This window comes from Moschus berezovskii, chromosome 9 (genome assembly GCF_049115385.1).
Source record: "Moschus berezovskii isolate FMDL1 chromosome 9, NW_MosBer_1.0, whole genome shotgun sequence".
Lineage (NCBI taxonomy): Eukaryota > Metazoa > Chordata > Mammalia > Artiodactyla > Moschidae > Moschus > Moschus berezovskii.
This window is the reverse complement of record NC_142468.1, coordinates 88,119,590-88,140,884: the sequence shown is the minus strand read 5'-3', so window position 1 is coordinate 88,140,884 and position 21,295 is coordinate 88,119,590. Positions and strand designations below refer to the sequence as shown.

General features: G+C 49.5%; 1 protein-coding gene across 1 annotated transcript in view; it reads left to right on the top strand.

Moving 5' to 3' along the window:
• Window positions 1–21,295, top strand: part of MEGF11 (multiple EGF like domains 11) — a 387,229-nt gene that overhangs the window by 313,601 nt on the left and 52,333 nt on the right. Inside the window, exons 9-10 of the mRNA XM_088839921.1 lie at window positions 241–453; window positions 7,996–8,170. Of these exons, the coding sequence (XP_088696047.1) occupies window positions 241–453; window positions 7,996–8,170 (388 nt within the window). The remainder of the gene's footprint in view (window positions 1–240; window positions 454–7,995; window positions 8,171–21,295) is intronic.

The following is a 21,295-nucleotide window of genomic DNA, read 5'->3' as shown; positions in this document are numbered from 1 at the left end:
AGATATAATAGTATGAACTCACTCCTGGGGACTGAGGGGAACTGGCCTGGAGAGGGGAACGTACTAGGATGGTGAAACCACAGATGGTGAAACCTCCTGCAGGAGGAAAGGGAAGAGGGGAGGAGGCTGTGAGGAGGTGCAGCATGCCAGGCCCAGGCCCGGAGGCAGGGGCTGCGTGCCAGATGGACCTGGAAAGGCAGGGAAGGGGGCACGGACTCACCATACTCTGTTGTCCTGCAGGTGCCAAGAGGAATGCCCCTTGGGGACCTTCGGCTTCCAGTGCTCCCAGCGCTGCGACTGCCACAACGGAGGTCAGTGTTCCCCCACGTCCGGCGCCTGCGAGTGTGAGCCCGGCTACAAAGGCCCGCGCTGCCAGGAGCGGCTGTGCCCTGAGGGCCTGCACGGCCCAGGCTGCAGCTTGCCCTGCCCCTGCGATGCTGACAATACGATTAGGTAAGACATGAGCGGGGATAGGTGAGCCCAGGGACAGGGATTGGGGGGGGGCCCTGGTTGAGAGGGGGCTCCCAGGGCACAAGCCATCACCTCCACCTGGGTTATCTGGGCAGGCAGTGACAGAGCTGGGGCCTCAGCGATCACCTTCCCTGGCCAGTCTGATCAAAGAAGGGAAAGCCAAGGTCACTCGGTCGGTCAAGATGAGGACTGAGGTCACCTGCTCTGTCCACCACGCCCAGTTACCAACTCTACACCTGGCTGCTGGCATTGAAAATGGGCCACACACAGGAACAAGAGGGTGCCTGGTGACCCCCAGGGAAGCAGGGTAGGGATGGGTGCAGCCATGCAATCCTGGGATGGGGGGAGGCTGAGGCTGAGCTTGGGGTACCACAGGCCCTGGGGGCATTTTCCTGGAAAACATTTCCCCTCCACACAGTCCGCATCTAACCAAGTCGTCTACTAACCCCAAGGGCCCCAGAGACCAAACTACTATGGCAGAAGCACAGGGCTTTAGCCATAGAGGGTCAGTGTTAGAAGAGACCTTAAAAACCAGGATGGCTCACCTGAGGCCTGCAGGGAGTGTCCCCTCTGGCCCTGGCTAGGGTAGAAGAGCAGGAGGGACAGAGGGCAGGCCCGCATCAGGGTCTTGGCTTGGGGCCAGCCTTGCCCTGCTCTCTGTCCTTCAGGGCTTGGGGACACCTGAACTGATGTTGGCTCCACCCCTGCTTCCTGGAAGTGGAGAAGCCAGAGCTGCCCTGGGCCACCTCCCCCTGCTCCCTTCACTTCCCACTTCCTGCACCAGTTGGCACCGCCCTCTGGTAATAGATGAGGCTGTCAGGCCCCAGATTAAAGCTTCAGATGAGGCTATTGGGCCCCAGATAAATGCTTCCACAGCCTTTTATGTGGCCGACTCTTATTAGGATGGTGCAGGGTGAGGGGACTCTCCTTCTCCCCATGGGCTTGCAGGACAGCCCAGGGGAGGACCAGCTGCCCTGGGCCATGGGTGTTGCTGCTGTTTTCAGGCCAGACAGAGAGGCCTTTGCCTTGTAGCCTTGTCTCTGGGACAGCTAGGACTTAGCCTCAGCTCCTCCTCACTTCCAACTTTTGCTTCTCCACATCGCCTAGGAGCCTCTGGTCACTGTAAGCAGAGTCATCTTTGCAAGTGTTACAGCTTTGACAGAATCTGTCCTCAGTCCTTAGTTCCTAGAGCTGAGTGGCTCAGGCAGTGCTGTCTGCAATGGCAGAAGGTTGGAAAGGAAACCATTAACAGGGGGCCTTTGAGCCAACAGAGCTGACCTGTATATGACTTAAGCATTGATTCACTTATTCATTCAACAAACACTGAGAGCCTGCAGGGCCGACCATGAGAAAATAAAGTACCCCTGAACACCCGTCCAGCCCTCAGGAACTTGAGTCTGGAACACACACCCCTCCTCCCCCCCCCACTCGCCCCCGCCACACACACACACACGCACACACATTGAGCATCTTCTATGTATTTCTCCAAATACAAGACAGCACCAGTAGTGAGGCTCTGCTTTATTGTATGTGCTACTACAACTGAGCCATGACACACCATTGACTGCATAGCGTACCCATCAGAGCTGTGAGAATGTGGGCAAAAGGCATCTTAGAAGCAACGAAATACATCTGGCTGGCCCTGTTGCGTCATGCGCTCGAGGAACTGTGACCAGGGCTCTGTACAGAAAGCATACTGGTCAGGAAAGTCTTCTTGGAGGAGGTGGCTTCTGGGCTAGTCTGGAGGGCACAGTGACAGCTCCCAGGCTCTAAACAGAGGGTTTCCACATGGCTGGTTGGGGGCACTGGACAGCTGCCCCAGACTGTTCCATGGGTGGATGGGCAGCACCAGGAACCCCAGCCGCCGCCCACCCCCCACCCCATCCCCCAGCAAGCCTGCTCTGTCGCTGAGATCCAGTGCAGGAATAGTCCCTGCCTTGGAGAGCCAACCAACCCCCAAATTAAAGAGCTATTGTTTTCTTCCCGTGCCCGAGCAAGCGTTCCCTGCATAATTTACCCCCTCCTCTGAAGGAGTCCTCGGTGCATTATTAATCTGGAAGGACTCCCTCTTCTCCGTCGCTAATCTCAGCCCATTCAATATTGATGATTATTTGCTTTACTCTCTTTAACACGTGTCACGTTTCAGGGTTTGGGAGCAGTAGCACTTCTTAGGCGTGGAGGCTCTTGAGGGCACCTGGCAGCCAAGCCCCCAGGCCTGGTTCCTCCTGGTCTGCTTGACTACCTCCTTTCGGGAGTGGTGTCACAGAATGGGCTTGTCCGTCTCTGCAGCCTCAGCGCTGCACGATGCCTGGCACAGAGCGGACCTTCAGGGAAAAAAATCACTGAATTCATCTTCAACAGCCCATTCCTCTAGGGTGGTTCTGCCCAAGCGCTAATGTTTCACCACTTTCTCCTGGCACCCTACCCCAGTGACTGAGCCCCTAGCACCCACCAAGTTTTTATTTGGTTTAACTCGAAATTTCTCAGCCTTGCCACTAAGGATGTTTTGGGCTGGATAATTCTTTGTCACGGACGGCTGTCCTGTGCATTGTAGGATGTTTGGCGGCGTCCCTGGTCTCTATCCACTAGATGCCAGGAGCATGACCACGACCCCGACCCCAAGTTCTGACAACCTGGATGGGGTGGGGAGAGGCAGGGTTACCCAAGGTGGAGAACCTCCGATCTCACTGAGCCTCTCTCTCGCTGCCCTTGGCTTTGTTCTCAGGGACACAGAGAACAGCTGGCTTCCTCTGTGTGGACACAGGTCACTCCTCTCTTCTCGTGAGCCTTTGTCCCATTCCAGAGCTTTCTCTTGGGATCTAAGAAAAGCAGAGGAATGACTCTAGGATTCCTACTCCTAAGGCAGTTAAGCTGCAGCTTTTGGTGCGTCTGGGACCCCTGGATCCTGGACTTAGAACTACCTGTGCCTGAGCCAGTGTCCTGATATGTGTACTTTTGCCCTCTCTGTCTGTTTCCCAATCTATCACCTTTTACCTAAGGGTAAAAGTTTTCTTGTGGCCTTTGCAAGTGAAGCTTCCACTCAGCTCCCCAAAAGGTGCAGTGTGGGGTCCTCAGCAGCCTTGCCTCATTGCCCCCCTGGCTTCTGCAAGAGCCCCACCAAGACAGCTTACAAGGAAAGTACTGAACATCTTTCTTAGAGAAACAAAGACCTCCCAACCCTTGACCAAAGAAAACTCTCCTCAGCTTGCCCCAGCCTCTTTCTGCTCTGTGCCCCTCTGGAGAGGACGCTTCAAAGAGGTCAAGCCCAAGTGCCCTGGGAAGGAAAAAGTGGCCAGAGAAATTCCCCAATGTTTCATTCCCTTTGTAAATGCTTTGTAGCACACACAAAGCAGCCTCCCTCTTTCATCAAGAAATAACCTTGAGAAAGTGAGCGCCCGTGTGTCAGCCCTTGTCCATGTCCCCTCCACAATTGGATTGTCATAGACGAATTCCAGCGGCCATGATCGTGGATTACCTTTGAAAGATTTGATTTAGCCAACAGATGCAGCGTTGATAGAAATCTCAGAGCAGCCAGGAGAAAAAAAGGCAGAAAATTCCACCCTGAAAAGATTCCTGTATTGTTCAGCTTTCGACTCCTATTAACTTGTGATTAATCTATGTCTGGGGGAAATGAAGAAAGGTGAAGGGGGAAAAAAACTGCACAAGTGAACCAGCATCAGTGTTTGTGACTTTTGCCTGAGCCGAACCAGCAGTCGTTTGCCCACCATGTGACCCAAGGGAATGGCTCTGCCACCAGGCAGGGGTGGTGGGGTGGTGGGGTGGGCAGGGGACACCAGGGAGGGGAGTTGTGACGAAGGTGCTGAGAGCATAGTGATGGCAGTTTTCTGAGCCAGTGACTGAGTCAGCGGTCATTCCCCACTCTTTCTTCAAAAGGATTTTTGGAGTTTCTGTAACAAGTAACAAGTAATCAAATTAGGAAAATAGAAGTTATATTTTTAAAAATAGATTTTTAGAGACTTGAAAGGAGACAGAAAAAAATGATTTCAGGTTTGGTTTTGAGCTTTCTGGTTTCTCAGAGTAAAAGGTAAAACTGGTGTTGAGATATACCCCTGTGCATCCAAAACGCCAGTGGGCTGAGACGGAATGTAGAAATGCAGGAGGGCTTGGAGGCCAACGTTTGCCAGCTCGCTGTTCATCTAGTATGCTTTTCACAGAGTAGTCTTCACACCAGAGCAAGGACCTGTAACAAGTGAGTCTACTGAAGAGAAGGGCAAGAGGACGCTTGAGACCCTTCAGAATCTTCAGGGCAGGACACAGCTGATCGTGGCAGTCAATGCTGCCCGGTCACATGCCTGAATACTTCCCAGCATGTCGGTCTCCATGACTGTGAATTGAGCCAGGCCCTCTGACCCTAAATCAAAACTTCAGAGGAGGCCCCTGGAAAGTTGGAACGGAGAGAGGCCATGCCTAAGAGCTTTGCTGGAAGCGTTGATGACGGAGAGGAGTGCTCCATAACTGTCTGGCTGAGAGTCGGGCCCACCAAGGTGGGGCTCCCTGCCCCACGGCACCTGTGCAGGCCACTATTTCCCCTTACAGTGTGGAGGCCAGGGAACCATGAAGGTCAGGAAGTCTTCAGACATCCATCCTTTGCACACATTCTTTTCTATATATTTGTAATTTTATTGGTTTTTATCTGTTTATGAATAGCATAGATGCTCAGTTTGAGAAAGGGAATACATAGAAATTTAAAGAAAAAACTCAGAGTCCTTCATAATTTCTCAACCCAGAGGTGAGCACAGAAACCATTTTGTTGTAATTGGTTCATTCTTCATCCATGTCTGTTTCACACTTTTTTCATATTTTAGATCATGACTTTGTATTGATAAACAGTTTGCTTATTTCATTTACCCTTTTGTCATATCATTAAATAGGCTGGAAAACATTTGAGTACTTCTCTACCATGCCTTCATATGAATTGCCATAATTCATTTAACCAGTATTCTGGTGTTAGAGGCAGCATGAGATGGTAAATAGAACATGGCCAGACAGACCTGGGTTTGAATTCCAGCTGCCACTGAGTTATCTTTGTGACCTTGGGCCAGTCATATAACCTCCAAGTGCCATTTGAAAAATAGAGGCTCTAATGCCTAACTCACAGGCTTACTTGAAGATTAGAAATATAGGTGTAAAGTGCCTGGTGCTTTAATAGCCTAGTCACATATTATTTATTATTATTTAAATTACTTCAATTTTCCACTGTTATAAATAATGCTTCGGGGAACATCTCCATGCATAAATCTTTCTCCACAACTGTGATCATTTCCTTAGGATAGATTCTTAGAAATGGAATTACGAGACCAAAGGGTCTGAATATTTTTAGGACTCCTGATACATAACCCCGAATTGTTTTCTAGAAACCTTTACCAGCATTGAGTATTGTCCATTTAAAAGAATAATAATAAAGAAAGTAACTTTACCTTTCCGATAGAGAAAACGTGATATCCAGTTGTTGTTTTGACTTGAACAATTAATGAAGCTAAACATTTTCCAAAATGATTTTTAGCTACTTGTACTTACCATTCAGGAACTGTCTGCTCCTGTCCATCCCTCATTTTCCATGAGAAAATCAGGGCTCCCAGAGGAGAGCTGGCTTGGCTGGGCTTCATGCAATTAGTTTGTTCATTAATTCATTTGCCAAATACGTATTAAGTATCTTCCTGGTGCCAGGGACACTGCTGGCCACCAGGGTATGATACAGAAGTGAAAGAGACAGACAACCACCCCCCTCCATGGAGCTGCCACCTGGTGGGGAGACAGATGATAAACAAGTCAACAGAGAGAAAATAATGACTTGTAGTAAAAGTGCTATTCATTCCCGAATTCTTAATAGGGCAGTGAATATGAGCCTGGCACTGGGGATCCACCAATGACCCAGGGAGGCGAGGCCTGTAACCTGTGTGGAGCTTTGCAGCACCAAGATTTGTATGCAGGCTCCTCCTGCCAGCCCAGAGTGAGCCTTTCAACCACAACCCTTGAACTGGAATCCATAGCAGGGAAGCAGATGACACAGGAAATCCAAAAGGCTTGTCTCTACCATCCAGCATCTTCTCCACAGTGTCAGTCGGGTTTCTCCCCGACAGGAGCAGATGCCAAATGCAAGAGGTCTTACTAGGAACACAGCTGTGAGGGAAAATGGGGAAGGGGCTGGGGAGGCTAGAAAAGCATCAACTGCAAGGCAGATCTGACCTGTGTGAAGGAAACGAAGGAGGAAGGAAGGCTAGATGCAAAGTCTTAAACTGAAGCACAGTTCGAAGAAAGTTTCACAAGATGGGGAGTCTTTCAGCCAAGTTGCCCGTCAGAGGAGTCCCAGACTTCCCAGGACTTTAATATATTCCTGCTGTGCCCTAGCTGAGAGGAGCCTGGGGGAAGTGTGACCATGGAGAAAACGAAGCCTCCTGCTCTGGTCTCTGTGGATTTGTATTGTAAAGAGCCCTTGTTTGAGAGTCAGGAGACCTGTGTCCAATCCTGAATTTGCAGTTTCTTACAATGTGACTTTAGGTAGATTATCTGGATTTCAGATACAGTAGGTGGGGCCATCAGTCAATTACACTCCCCACAGAAGCTCTAAGAAGAAGATGATCATCAGCATCTCCTCTAACGTGAATGCACATTGGCTGTTGGATCAGACTCTCCCAGCCAGAGGTTGCCCACCTCTCTAGAGGTCGTGCCAAGCAGCCCTTGCCTCCAGCCAAGGGTTCTTTCTCTGGCCTAGCCAGACCAGGGATGGAGATGATTTTGCTCAGTCTTAAAGAACCCTAGCAATGCATGAATGGAGGGTGTCCTCTCTAATATAGACCTTGCCAGAGAGGGGAGGCTACATTTGCCCAGAGGTTCCATTTTAACTTAGCAAATGCTCATTAAGTACCTACAGCATACAGTGCCACTGGGTCTCAGTGAAGCCCTCAGTACCTGCCCACACACTGGGCATCTCCTTTGGGCGCAGAGTGGGTGAAGCTCTGAACCTCATAGTACACAAGGGAAGGACCTGGAAAGGCTGCCTTCTGCTTTGGTCTCTGTATTTGTATTATAAAGAGCACTTGTTTGGGAGTCAGGAGACCTAATCCTGATTTTGCATTTCCTTGCAATGTAACTTTAGGCAAATATTCTAACAATTATGAGCCTCAGTTTCTTGGGCTCATAGACCATGTAACCTTGGTATGCTCTGACAAATAAACAAAACATTAAGCTAAAAAATTTTTTAAAAAAGAAAAAGGAACTTCCTTGGTGGTTCAGTGGCTAAGATGCCACACTCGCAATGCAGGGTTTGATCCTTGGTCAGGGATCTAGATCCCACATGCTGCAACTAAAGATCCTGCATACTGCAGCTAAGACAAAGTGCAACCAAATAAATAATAAAAGAATAAAATAAAAACATTGAGCAGTTTAACATCAGAGGCTCTTCGATCCTGCACCATGGGCAGACCAGACCTGGGGTGGGCAGAGGGTGGGACGTGGCCGCATTCCTGACCAGACTGTCCTCTCACCCTTCTCTCATCTGTTCAGCTGCCACCCCGTGACTGGAGCCTGCACCTGCCAGCCAGGGTGGTCTGGCTACCACTGCAATGAGTCCTGCCCTGCTGGCTACTATGGTGATGGCTGCCAGCTGCCTTGCACCTGTCAGAATGGTGCCGACTGCCACAGCATCACTGGGAGCTGCGCCTGTGCCCCGGGCTTCATGGTAAGACGGGAGGGGCTCCCGGGGCCTCTCTGCCCACCCCCCACAGAGGAGGAGAGGGGCCAGCTTCTCCCACTTCTGGGTGGAATCAGGGAGTGCGGCCCTGTGCCCAGGGATGAAGAGTGAGTGTCTGCACGGGCCACTCAGAGTCTATGACCAGACAGCTGCCAAGGCTGTTCTCCAAGGCCAGTTCTGCCGAGGTTTGTAACGACAAAATGTCATGGGAGGAAGGTGTCTTTCCATTGCCTCTCACCCTGGAACACCAGTTGTCTTCTCTGTACCCGGCTCCTGTCTGTCCATGTCCTATGTACAGAGTATTTTTCCATCCTAATAACCACAGAGCACATAATAACCACAAGACTTTGTATTTTGCTTTATTTCACCCATGTTTGCTGCTGGAGCTTCTTGATTATCCATTTTTAGTGGTTGCATAACACAGCAGGAGTTGATGGACCCCCATGATCCTCAGCCATTCCTTTAGTGCTGAATACTGAGTTGTTTCCAAAGTTCACAACACATGTGCAATGAGCATCTTCCTACCAAAGGCTTTTCCCCTCCTGTTGAATTATTTCCTTAGGGTGACTTCCCAGGGTCAGTGGGCATAACATATTTATGGCTCTTGATGGATGTTGCCATATTATTCTCCTCAAGGGTTATATAAATCTACACTGCCACCAGTTGTGAATGTGTGTGCCTATTTCAAAACAACTCTGCTGACATTCTTTTCTTGTTTTAATTTTTGCTAATTATATAGCTAGAAAATGGCTCCTCAATATCGCTCTAATTTGCATTTCTCTGATTACTAGGGAGAGTAAAACCTTTTTCCTACATGTTTGTTTACTATTTGTATTTCCTCATGAATTATGCTGGTCTTTTTGAAGTTTGATTCCAGGGAACTTGACATTGAAAGTGGAATCCTGTTCAAAGGTGGTACATGCCCAGGAGTGTGAGAACTCAAACATTCAGGGGACTCCCGTGGTCATATTTTTTGTGGTCATATTTTTGTGCTATAGGAAGTGGTTTGTGTAGTCCAAAGTCAGGCCTTTGGAACCAGCGCAGGGTCACATCTTGGCTGTCCTACTCACCAAATGTGTGACCCAGGGCCAGCGAGTTAACCTCTCTCAGGATCAGTTTCCTGACCTGTGGAATGGGACACCTGCCTTGCAATGTTGCTATTAGATGTAGAAACGGCTATATGGAGTACCTTCGCTCGGTGCTTCTTACACTTTAGTGAACTCAGAAACCACCCCTGGACCTTGTTAAGTGTTGGTTCTGATGCAGTAGAACTGAGGAAGGGCCTGGGGTTCTGCATTTCTAAGGAGCTCCCAGGTGATGCCAGTGCTGCTTTGAGTAGGAAGGGGGTGGTGCTCAACTGGGGCTGCCCATTGTAATCACCTGGAGAGCTTTACAAATACTGATGCCTGGGCCGCCCTCCTGGAGATGCTGATACACTTGGTCTGGGTGTGGTCTGGTTGAAGCCAGTGCGCTGCCAAGGTGATCCAAAGACCTGCAAGGAAGCCCTTGTCATGATGTGAGAGTGCAGGTCTGCCTGGTGGCGATGTCTTTTGTGGGCAGGTTTCCTCTGGTCTATAGAACAAAACTGTTCAGCTCCCGCCTTCTTCTCCCCAAGGCAGGTAAGACTAGATGGAAATGACTCCAGTGAGATCTTCAGAAGAGAAAGAGATCTGTCCTCCTGCAGGTTTCCTCTCTTGGTTACCTTTATTGGTGTGAGCTTGGTTCACAGTTCAGTTCAGTCTCTCAGTCATGTCTGAACTCTTTGCGACCCCATGGCCTGCAGCACACCAGGCCTCCCTGTCCATCACCAGCTCCCGGAGTTTACTCAGACTTATGTCCATTGAGTCAATGATGCCATCCAGCCATCTCATCCTCTGTCTTCCCCTTCTCCTCCCGCCTTCAATCTTTCTCAGCATCAGGGTCTTTTCTAATGAGTCAGCTCTTCGCATCAGGTGGCCAAAGTATTGGAGTTTCAGCTTCAACATGAGTCCTTCCAATGAATATTCAGGACTGATTTCCTTTAGGATCCACTGGTTGGATCTCCTTGCAGTCCAAGGGACTCTCAAGAGTCTTCAACACCGTAGTTCAAAAGCGTCAATTCTTCAGTGCTCAGCTTTCTTTATAGTCCAACACTCACGTCCATACATGACTACTGGAAAAACCATCGCCTTGACTAGACGGACCTTTGTTGGCAAAGTAACATCTTTGCTTTTCAATATGCTGTCAATGTTGGTCATAACTTTCCTCCCAAGGAGTAAGCATCTTTTAATTTCATGGCTGCAGTCACCATCTGCAGTGATTTTGGAGCCCAAAAATGTAAAATCTGCCACTGTTTCCACTGTTTCTCCAGCTATTTGTTCACAACTTCCATAGAGAAATGGAGTGCTCAAGGTTTGGGGTTTGTGTAGGAGAGAATGGTTGTTTGGGATTAAAAGTCTCACCTGGGTGATCAGGTGACTTAAGCGGAAGTGAAGTGACTGCAGCAGACTGCAGAGGACCTGCAGACCCAGTCCCAGCTCAACTACCAGGGCAGTTCTTGACTTTGGGCAAGTGGCTGCCCCTCCCAGAGTCCTAGTTCATCATCTGTAAACAGTGAGTATGCGGGGGTGGGGGATGAACACCCCCAGGTCAGGGCTTCAGCAGTTTGGAGGCCAGGCTACTGTGTCTATTGCATCCATGCGGGATTAAAATAACGTCCTGCCCTTGAACTTTGGGAAACTTGGCACTTGTAGGAATCATCTCCACGTGGAGTCCCACCTGCTTGGGGCTCAGGGCTAAGACAGACTGTGAGCCAAGCAGCCCTGCTGAAACCCCGTGGATTTCCATCCATCTCCTCCTGTCCAGCCTCACTGTAACTGCAAAGGTTCTTCCAGGGCCCTGTTGGGGGATAAGCACGAACTGCTCGAGGTGATTATAAGATAGTCAGTTGCTTTCATCCAGCATGACTCATTCCTGCACACACCAGGCTCCTGGGGCGGGTGGGAACCAAACTGTTGCCCTCACCGCAGCTTCTGAATGAATCCAATTTCCTTCAACTAGTCAGCTCTGGTCAGGGTCGGGGATCAGGGCAATTAGTTGACCAGACTTGGCTGAGACCTTCCTGAAACATCCCGCAGTCAATGATAATTAGCAATGCCTTTATTTGTTGTTTGGTTTGTGAATTTATGCACCTGCCTTTTTCCTTGAAAGAGTTTTAAGATGGGCAATTAATTTGAGACTCATTCAGTTCAGTTCAGTCACTTGGTCATGCCCAACTCTTTGCGACCCCATGGGCTACAACACACCAGGCCTCCCTGTCCATCACCAACTCACGGAGCTTGCTCAAACTCATGTCCACTGAGTTGGTGATGCCATCCAACCATCTCATCCTCTGTCGACCCCTTCTCCTCCCACTTATCAATCTTTCCCAGCGTCAGGGTCTTTTCCAACGAGTCAGTTCTTCGCATCAAGTGGCCTAAGTTTTGGCATTTCAGCTTCAGCATCAGTCCTTTCAATGAATATTCAGGACTGATTTCCTTTAGGATGGACTGGTTGGATCTCCTTACAGTCCAAAGGACTCTCAAGAGTCTTCTCCAACACCACAGTTCAAAAGCATCAATTCTTCAGTGCTCAGCTTTCTTTATAGTCCAACTCTCACATCTATACGTGACTACCAGAAAAACCATAGCTTTGACTAGATGGACCTTTGTTGGCTTCTTTTTAATCTGCTGTCTAGGTTGGTCATAGCTTTTCTTCCAGGGATCAAACGTCTTTTAATTTCATGGCTGCAGTCACCATCTGCAGTGATTTTGGAGCCCCCAAAAAATAAAGTCTGCCACTGTTTCCATTGTTTCCCCATCTATTTCCCATGAAGTGATGGGACCGGATGCCTTGATCTTAGTTTGCTGAATGTTGAGCTTTAAGCCAACTTTTTCACTCTCACTTTCATCAAGAGGCTCTTTAGTTCCTCTTCACTTTCTGCCATAAGGGTGGTGTCATCTGCATATCTGAGGTTATTGATATTTCTCCCAGTGATATTGATTCCAGCTTGTGCTTCATCCAGCCTAGCATTTTGCATGATGAGACTCATTAAAAAAGCCCTTTTCTGAGAGTTGGGAGACATTGAGCCTTGGCTCAGTAACCTTGGACATGTTGCTTTACCTTGCTGCGCCTCAGTTACCTTATCTGCTGGGACTCAGTTTCCTCTTCTGCAAGGTGAGAGTTGCATTAGTCCTGTCTATTGGGTGTGAGTAGCCAGCACAGCAATGTGTGTAAGGCCGTATCCTCAGCTGTCCTCTCTCACCAGAGTTCTTGCCAAGGGAGAATGTTGGAATATGTTTGTGAAGACAGAGGCTCTGAAGGCTGAGAATGGCCTCAGGCTTATCATAAACATGAGGGATGAGGAGTACTGAACCACCTCTGAGAGCCCAGTAACATGCCTGATCCAGCCAAGTGGTCCCCACCCCTTGAGGCCATAAGAATATGGGGCAGAAACAAGCCCATCTGGCACTTGGGGTGTTCTGGTCCTCACACTCTTTCTCCTTCCTTCCCAGAACACTGGGTATTTTCTCTGCCAAGAACTTGAGGAGTTGCTGGGGGTATGGATGCCCATCCAGCCTTCCCAGAGCTTGTGCCCTCTAATAGTCATATTCACATTAGCAGCAAAGACACACTGAGTACCCGCCACATGCTTCATCTCTGTGACAAGCACCCTACAGAAGTGCACTTTCACATTCTTCAGCTTGAGGATGAGCTGAAGTTCAAACAGGATGCGTGACTTGTGCAAGATCACAAAGCCTGCAGTGGTGGGAGCCACCACAACTCTCCTCTATTAGATGATGGACTTTGATTGATGGGTCACCATGGAACTATGCAAATTTGGGTTCAAATATAGGTGCTCCGATCCCTGCTGTGCGTAATAGTAGGTCACTTATCCTGCCTACGTCTAAATTTCATCAACTATTCAGAGGAAACTTAACCATGAGAGCGAGAATCTTCAAATGGGAAGCTCATGGCTTAGTGCCTAAAACACAGTAGAGGCCCAGCAATTATTGGTGAACTATGAGAGTGTAGGGAAACATTGCTTCCCTCAAGCCCAGCACTCCCTTCCAAGGAGAATGTCAGGATGCATTATGCCCAGGGATTCTCAATGCAACAGAGCCATATATATGCACAGTTGCTGTCCCAAGGTGGTCTATTCAAGCACCTGTGGGTTACCCTGAATGGTCAGTCTCAGGATGCACTGCAGCATGGACATACATTTCAATGCTTAGGGAAATGAACATAGGGATGGAAGTGGGAAGAGAGTCTGGGCATTTTACATGTTAGCTTGGCAGCAGCAATGGAATCACTTGGGGAATGAATTGCTGTACTACATTGGGGCTGCAGAGTGAGAGGAAAGAGCCCTGGGCTGAAAGGCAAGAAACCAAGTTTCTAGCTCTGGTTCTTCTCACTTTGGAAGCTTCCATTTCTCATCTGTAAAAATGGAAATGAAGTTCTCTACCCAACAGAAACAATGGTGTAGGAGCTAATCATTAAAATGGCAGTGTTTAAAATTGGGCGTGGCGTTGGTTCAGCACCTTGGACAGTTCCTGTGAGCTGTTCTTGCCTCCTTAGGGCACCCGGGTGAACGGGGGTAGGGAATGTAGAGTGAGGGTCACGTGCCAGGAGACTCAAGGTGGCAGAGTCCCGGGACTGTCCAAGTGAGGGATGATTCACGAAGTGAGGGAAAGTCTCTGAATTGTCGTTGAGGGGACTAAGTGGAGGTTTCCATCCACTTGGAAGTTGGGGGCCCCATCACCCCTCTCCATGGCTTCTCATTACCCAAAAAATAAAGGTCAAACTCCAGTCCTTGTAACTTGCCCTTAAAACTAGTTAGTTCGCCCTAACTTCATCTCCTGCTACCTGCCACAAACCTGCACTGTGGCCACACACACTCACATTTCCTCAAACACAGTGTCTGCCTCAGGACGCCGCCTATGCCATTTTTTCAAGCTTCTCCCTCTTCCTGGAACACCCTCCCCACAGTCCTTATCTCAGTCTGTGGAGATCCTTCTCAGCCTCTCAGGCTAAAGTCAAAGGCTGCCTTTTTCATGAGGTGTTCCCTGAATATTCCTCACTTTAGAATTAATCCTTCCATCTCCTCTGTTCTCACAGCACATGGCTCAGAGTCTGAATCCCTCCAGCCTCCTACTGCCTTCCCCGTGCATGCCTACCACATGAATATCTTGCTCAGTACACTTTGAAATGAATAAAAATCTTGGAAAGAGTGATGAAATGCCTGTAGCAGAAGTTCCAGAACTGACCTTTATAGGAAGGAAATTCATGGCATTTCCAAAGGGGCTTGCCAGCAGGGCAGGAGCTTAAGTCTACCCATGGGCTTCTCTGCACATCACATAAACAGGCAGCTTCGGGGGGCTGGAGCAGCTAGCCCCAACATCAATTCCAGGTTCGCTGGGCAAATGATGCGAGTTTCTACCTTAGCAATACTATAGAGTGATGTTACTCAGAGATGCTGGAGGGAGATTCTCTGCCTTCAAATACCAGCTTTGCTGAGTATTAGTTGTGTGACCTTGGGCAACATACAACCTTTCCGTGCCTCTGTTTTCTCATATGTGAAAGGGTAATAATAATAAAGTCCAGTGAGTTACTGGGCTGATTAAAATTCATACATATAAAATAACCAGAATACCTGGCATATTAGTAAAGTCATCCTTCAACAAGTATTAGCTATTTTCATCACCACTGTTGTGGATGCTGCCACTGTTATCTTTGTTGTTATTTATCCCCCACCTGAAGAGCTTGACTGGTCCTGGCCAGAGCCCCCCTCTTGGGGGGTACAGGTGGGAATGGAAGTAAGAGGAAGAGCAGAGCTGAAACTTCCTCCCGGCTGGGAGCGGCAGGGTTCCCAAGGGCTCCAGGGTTCCCAGGGACAGCCGCAGAACCAAGAATAGACTTTCCCATCACAGCGGGGAGAAGACCAGCTCCTCAGCCCCTCCGTGCTCCTCCGTTGACCAGCTTTCCTTAATTAAGGCCTCACCTAGGTGGCCAGCCTGATGAAGCCTTCTCCGCTGCTCTAAACTAATTGCTGCCACGTTGGTGCCTGGAGTGAGCAACCTGTGAGGTCAATGCCAGCGCTGCAGAGACTTGATTTCCCTCCCCCATCGAACCCGTGCGGCTGGGAGATAAGGGGCCTCTGGTCATTCCTCACACAGATGCTCCGTCTCAGCTCAGGCTATAATGGGATGGGGAGTGTGGGAGGCAGGGGAAGGGGGCCTGGTGTCCCCTCCCCTGGGACTCAAGGCCTATATTTCTCCCCTGGATGACAGAATTCCTATTGCCTTAAAGGGCTCATCTATTTATGCTGCAATTTTTTGAAACCCTGTCTGCTGTTATTGAACCTTGCATGCTGGCAAGGGGAACGGGCACTCCATCACCCAAATGAACAAACTCGTTTCCCCATTTTCCTCCCCTTTCTCTGTGTTGTCGGTAGGTCATATGCAAACCTCAGCCGCTCGGGCCAGGGAAGGCAGGAGGGGGATGAGAATTAGGAAAATCCAGATCAGTGGAGCAGTGATTGAATTTTCCTCCGAGGTTTCCTATGTCCTTTAAAGACGTCACCATCCCCCTGTGCACACACAGCCCCCACCAGCTGGGAAACGTGCGTGTCTGCCTCTTGTATGGCTCCTGAGCTGAAACTAGGGAGCAAGGGCAGCTGCGGGGCCAGAAAAGAAGGTTGACTGAAAATTAGAGCCAGGTGATATGTGTATAATATGTGTGCATTTCCTGTTGTAATTGTTTTGTTCTTCATCAAATGGAGCTCTGCAGATGATTAGCCCTATGCCTAGGAAACTAGCTTCTCATCCCCTGCCCCCCACCGTTGACTAGCTTCCTAATTATTACACTAAAAGGTTTTCCTGGGTGCTTGCTGGGGATGAAGAATTTACCCTCTAGCTGCCATGTGTCTGTGAGCAGAGGAGCACAGGGAAATAGCAGAATGATCCAAAAATATAAACACACACACACACTGTCCAGTACTCAAACTCTAGCTCTGTAGTCATCTGCTGTTTCTCAAACCTTAGTTTTTTCATCTATAAAACAAGGGAAATAATGTTATTATGTTCTAGAATTATTTTTAGGATTGGATTAGATAAAATATGCATGATGCTTAGGAAAAAGCCTGGTGGGTACTGAATGTTCAATAAGTAGTTGTTGAGGTTCCTTCTGTTTACTGGAGGGAAAGGGCATGGACTCTGGGGTCAGACAGGTCTGGATTGGAATCTTAAGTCTGCTGCTCAGTAGCTGTGTGACCTTAGGCAACATATTCAGCCTCTCTGAGCCCCAGTTTCCCGTCTCTTAAATGAGTTAAACACACCCGCCCTTCCTGGTCCATGTGAGCACAAAACAGGAATTAGCCTTCACAGTGTCAGAGTTGAAAGAATGTTCAGTGCTTCCCAAGTGCATCCTCTTATTTTATAAAGGAGGCAACTGAGGTCCAGACAGGGCAAGTGACTTATCTTAGGTCACACAGCAAATCACTGGCGGATCTGGGATGTGAAGCAAGTGACATAGCTCCCAATCCGATGCTGTTTCCACCTTCGCCTCTGTCTCATGAGTTTGCTCTCCCCACAGCAGACACCTCCTGATTTTTTCCAGGGCAAGGAGGGATGGGGGGTCGCCAGCATGTTAAACCATGTTGGCAATTAATCCACAGAGAAAAGAGAGAAAACTGGCTTTATGTCACAAAGGCTGAGTCCAAGCTTCCCCCTCTGGGACTCCATGGTTTGTGGCCTTATTAGGGAAAACTGCTGACTCCTCTGTTCTGAAAAAATAAACGGTCCCCGTGGCACACCACCTTCTCCCTGCCGTGTTCCTCCTGTCTTCACCACTGCCCTCAGGACTGGGGTCCGGACCTGGGACTTGGGTCTCAGGCCTGGTGCCTCAGCTCTCTCAGCACAGTAGAAGCTATCGGGGCAGGTCTGAGGCGTCCCTAAACAGGCCTTCAACACCCCCAGTTTTCCTTTTGTCCAAGTCTCTGGAGAAGGGAATGGCTACCCACTTCTTGACTGGAGAATTCCATGGACAGAGGATCCCGGCAGACTACAGTCCATAGGATTGCAAAGAGTTGGACATGACTAAGCAACTAACACTTTCACTTCTGACAGTGATGGGGTTTCTTCCCCTGCCAGCTCCCACTCCTGGCCACCCGCAGACTCCAGTGGATGGGTGTGGCTGGGCCATGAGTCAGAAGAGCTTCCCCGAAAGGTCTGGAGGAAGTGGATGGCTGAGTGGGGTGACAGTGGCCCGCATTTGGAGCTCTGAGGAAGTGTGGCAGGCCCTAGGCCAGGCTCTCTTGTTTTTCATACATCATTTTATTTAATCTTTACAGCAACCCTATAGGTAGGGGATGTAGGATCCCCATTTTGCAGATGAAAAAACTGAGGCTCAGAGAGCTGAATCAACTTTTCTAGTTGGTCAGTAGCCTCCAGGAGTTGAGTCTATAGCTGTTTGAACTCAGAACCGCACACTGAACCGCAACCGAAAGTTATCTGAAGAGGAGAGGGCTATGGATCTGTGGTAAATAATTAGCTTTGATGCTCCCTCAGGCCTTTTTCCAGGATGCGGGACAACCCCAGCCACTTTATTTCGTAGTTGGAGCCTAGTGACTTCCTGCCCTTTGTGGTCAAGGGCAAGTGGCTGGCACCTTCAGTATCCCTCCCTTCCTGTGGGGTGGCACTTTACAGTTTACCCAGCTAGCTGTCCCACCTAAGCTTGTTAATCCTCACGGCTCCTGTAAGGAAAGCCAGGCCAGTATGGGGGGCTGTGTCTCAGGATGAGGAAATCCAAGTTCAGAGCAGTTACGAGACCTGGCCTATGGGAACCTCGAGCTGGGCGTAGAACCCAGGCTTCTGGCTCTAAGGCCAAGCTCGCCTCAGGACAGCCTTGCAGGAAGTGCTGAGCGGAGACTGACTGGGACTGACACCTGGCTCCCCCGGCTCCACCTCCTTGCTGTTTGACTCTTCCCTAGTCCCTTAACCTCTCTGTGCCTTCACTTCATCTTCCGCAAACTGGGGCACAAACTCTGTTCCTGGTATCCTCAGTCTGGGGTAAAGTTGAGATGAGACACGTTGTTGAGAGGCGGGAAGCAATGCCAGGTGTGTCGCCAGAGGCGTGAGGGAGAGCAGTAGGCTGGGAAGTGAAAGCCAAAGTCGCTCAGTCGCGTCCAGCTCTTTGCAACCCCATGGACTGTATCCATGGGATTCTCCAGGCCAGAATACTGGAGTGGGTAGCCTTTTCCTTCTCCAGGAGATCTTCCCAACCCAGGGATCAGGGATCTAACCCAGGTCTCCCGCATTGCAGGTGGATTCTTTACCAGCTGAACCACAAGGGAAGCCCAAGAATACTGGAGCGGGTAGCCTATCCCTTCTCCAGGGGATCTTCCTGACCCAGAAATCGAACCAGGGTCTCCTGCATTGCAGACGTTTTCTTTACCAATTGAGCTGTGAGGGAATCCCACACTAACACCCTCACCAAGGCTTCGGGTCTGGAACAAAGGAGGAGCCACTCCCCTCCTGCTACCCCTGCTCTGATACTCCAAAGCCCCACCCAGCCTGGCCACTCGCTAGCCAACTCCTCGCTAAGCCATTAGCACCAATAATCCATCTGCAGGAGTAATTATGGACCCCAGGAGGGGAAGGGATTCCTGCCAGAGATTTGATTATGTCTGGAAAATGAAAGATGTTGCAGAAAAAGGTCTTGAATAAATTACTTTAAAGTGGGGTTAACAGGAAGACTAACATTGGGACTAAATGAAAACAAAACAAAACTCAAAAGTTCTCTCTAAAAACACTACTAAATAATTGTTCTCCCCTCTCCTAAAAGTTCTGAGTATGAATTCCCTGAGATAGGCCCAAGGGAGTGAGGCCCAACTGGCTCTGCCTTTGACAAAGATAGCCCAGGGGAGCAGGGGTATAGGGAATGCAAAGGAAAGAGTGGGAGCTGAGCAGGCTGGGCCCCGCCAGGTGAGCACCGGTGCTCAACCCGGCAGGCAAGAGGGAGTTGCAGCAGCCCTGAGCAGGGCTGTGACAGCAAGGTGCGGTGCCTGACCTTCACCCCGAGAGTGAAGAGATGGTGACATCACAGTCTAGGGACCCAGCACGCAGTAGGTGTCCAGTAGATGCTGGTTGCCATCACTCCCCGTGGTCCTTCAGTGGAGGCTGCTAGCTGAGTAGGGAGAGCATGGGCTGTGAGTCAGGGAACCTGAGTCTGAATCTCAGCCTTGATGCTTGCCAACTGGGTCACCTGCTCGCCAGCAGGACCACCTCTTGAGCCTCCCTCTGCTCACCTCATGTGTGGAGCACCTTCTAGACTGGTATGAGGATGAAACAGGTCAAGCAATACCAAAGTGGCACAGAGCAGATAAATCTCGAATTTCTTTTTTTTAATTAACTTGTTTTTATCTGTGCTGGGTTTGGTTACTACACACAGATTTTCTCTGCTTGTGGCGTGAGGGCTTCTTGTTGCAGCGGCTCCTCTTGTTGTGGAGCACAGGCTTTAGGCAGGTGGGCTCAGTAGTTGTGGTACTTAAGCTTAGTGGCTCCTCGGCACGTGGGATCTTCCTGGACCAGGGATTGAACCCGTGTCCCCTGCATTGGCAGGCAGAGTCTCAACCACTGGACCACCAGGGAAGCCCAATCTTAAGTTTCTTTCCTCCCATCTGCAGTGGGCTTAGGTTCATATTCAGCTGCCTATAACAATCAAAATGCCTAAAGCTTTTATAGTAATTCCTCTGGGTCAGGCAGTATCCTAAGAACACTATGTGTGTTAATTTACTTAATCATCACCCCTACCCTCAGAAGAAAGTACTATTATAATCCCATTTTTGCAGACAGGGACACTGAGACACAGGCTGGTGAATGACTTGCAAAACTTTTGTCCATTCTACCCCCGATAATGCTGAAAAAAAAGAAGTTGCCCAAGGTCCTCTAAGTGTCAGAGCCAGAACCTGAACTTACTAGTCAAGTTCCAGAGCCCAGTGGCTTGATCAGCCTTCTGCCAATGACCTGCCTCTCCTGTGGGCAAAGCCAGAGTCACCTTCACTGCCCTCACTAGGAGGAAACCTGAACCAGGGCCACAGGGTGCTCCAGCCATGCGAGCCAAATTAGGAAGTGGTGTCAAACTCTAGGGCAGGGCTTCCCTGTTGGCTCCATGGTAAAGAATCCTCCTGCCAGTCCAGAAGGCATGGATTTGATCCTGAAGATCCCACATTCCTCAAGGCAACTAAACCCACGAGCCACAACTATTCAGCCTGTGCTCGACACGACTGAAGTGACTTAGCAGCAGCAGCAGCAGCTAGAGCCCATGCACAACTACTGAAGCCCAGGTGCCCTGGAGCCTGTGCTCCGCAACAGGAAATGTCACAATGAGAAGCCCGTGCCCTGCAGCTAGAGAGCAGTGCCTGCTCACTGCAGCTAGAGAAAACCTGCGTGCAGCAACAAAGACCCAGCATAGCCAAAAATAAGCAAACAGATAAAATTATTTAGAAAAAACCACCCTAGGGCAACCAGGCACCTGTCAGGGAGCTGAGGGGAAGTGTTAATTTCCCACGCGATGGTGTGGATGGATCACCCAGTTATCACCATGACACTCATCTGTTTCACAGTTCTTCCACTACAACACGCTCCCACATCCATCACCACAGGTGTTCCCACAGCGCTCTGAGGTTAAATGCCACTGTTGCCATTTTACACACAAGGACACAGACATGGCAAGGTTACCTAACTCTGAGCATCTCAGCTGTCAAACCCAAGACCCAGCCACTCCCCAGACAAATGCTGCCGGGAGGAACCTCTCATGCCCTGCCTCCCTCTGAGGCCTCACTGCCCTCTTTTCCCTCTGGCCTTTAACCCCAGACAGCCTCTGCCAAAGCTGAAAGCCACCTTATCCCTTGCTGCAAAGAGGTCTAAACTGAGCTCCTGTCAAACCTGCCTCCCTGAGGCCTCAAGTTCTTAAAGGAGGAGCACAGCCCAGGCCCATATTATGTGTAATGGTGAGTTCTATGAGAACTTGTCTAAGACACCTCTGGGGCCCAGAAAAATCTGGAGGAAAGCAGCGTTATAAAGACTTGAATAATTT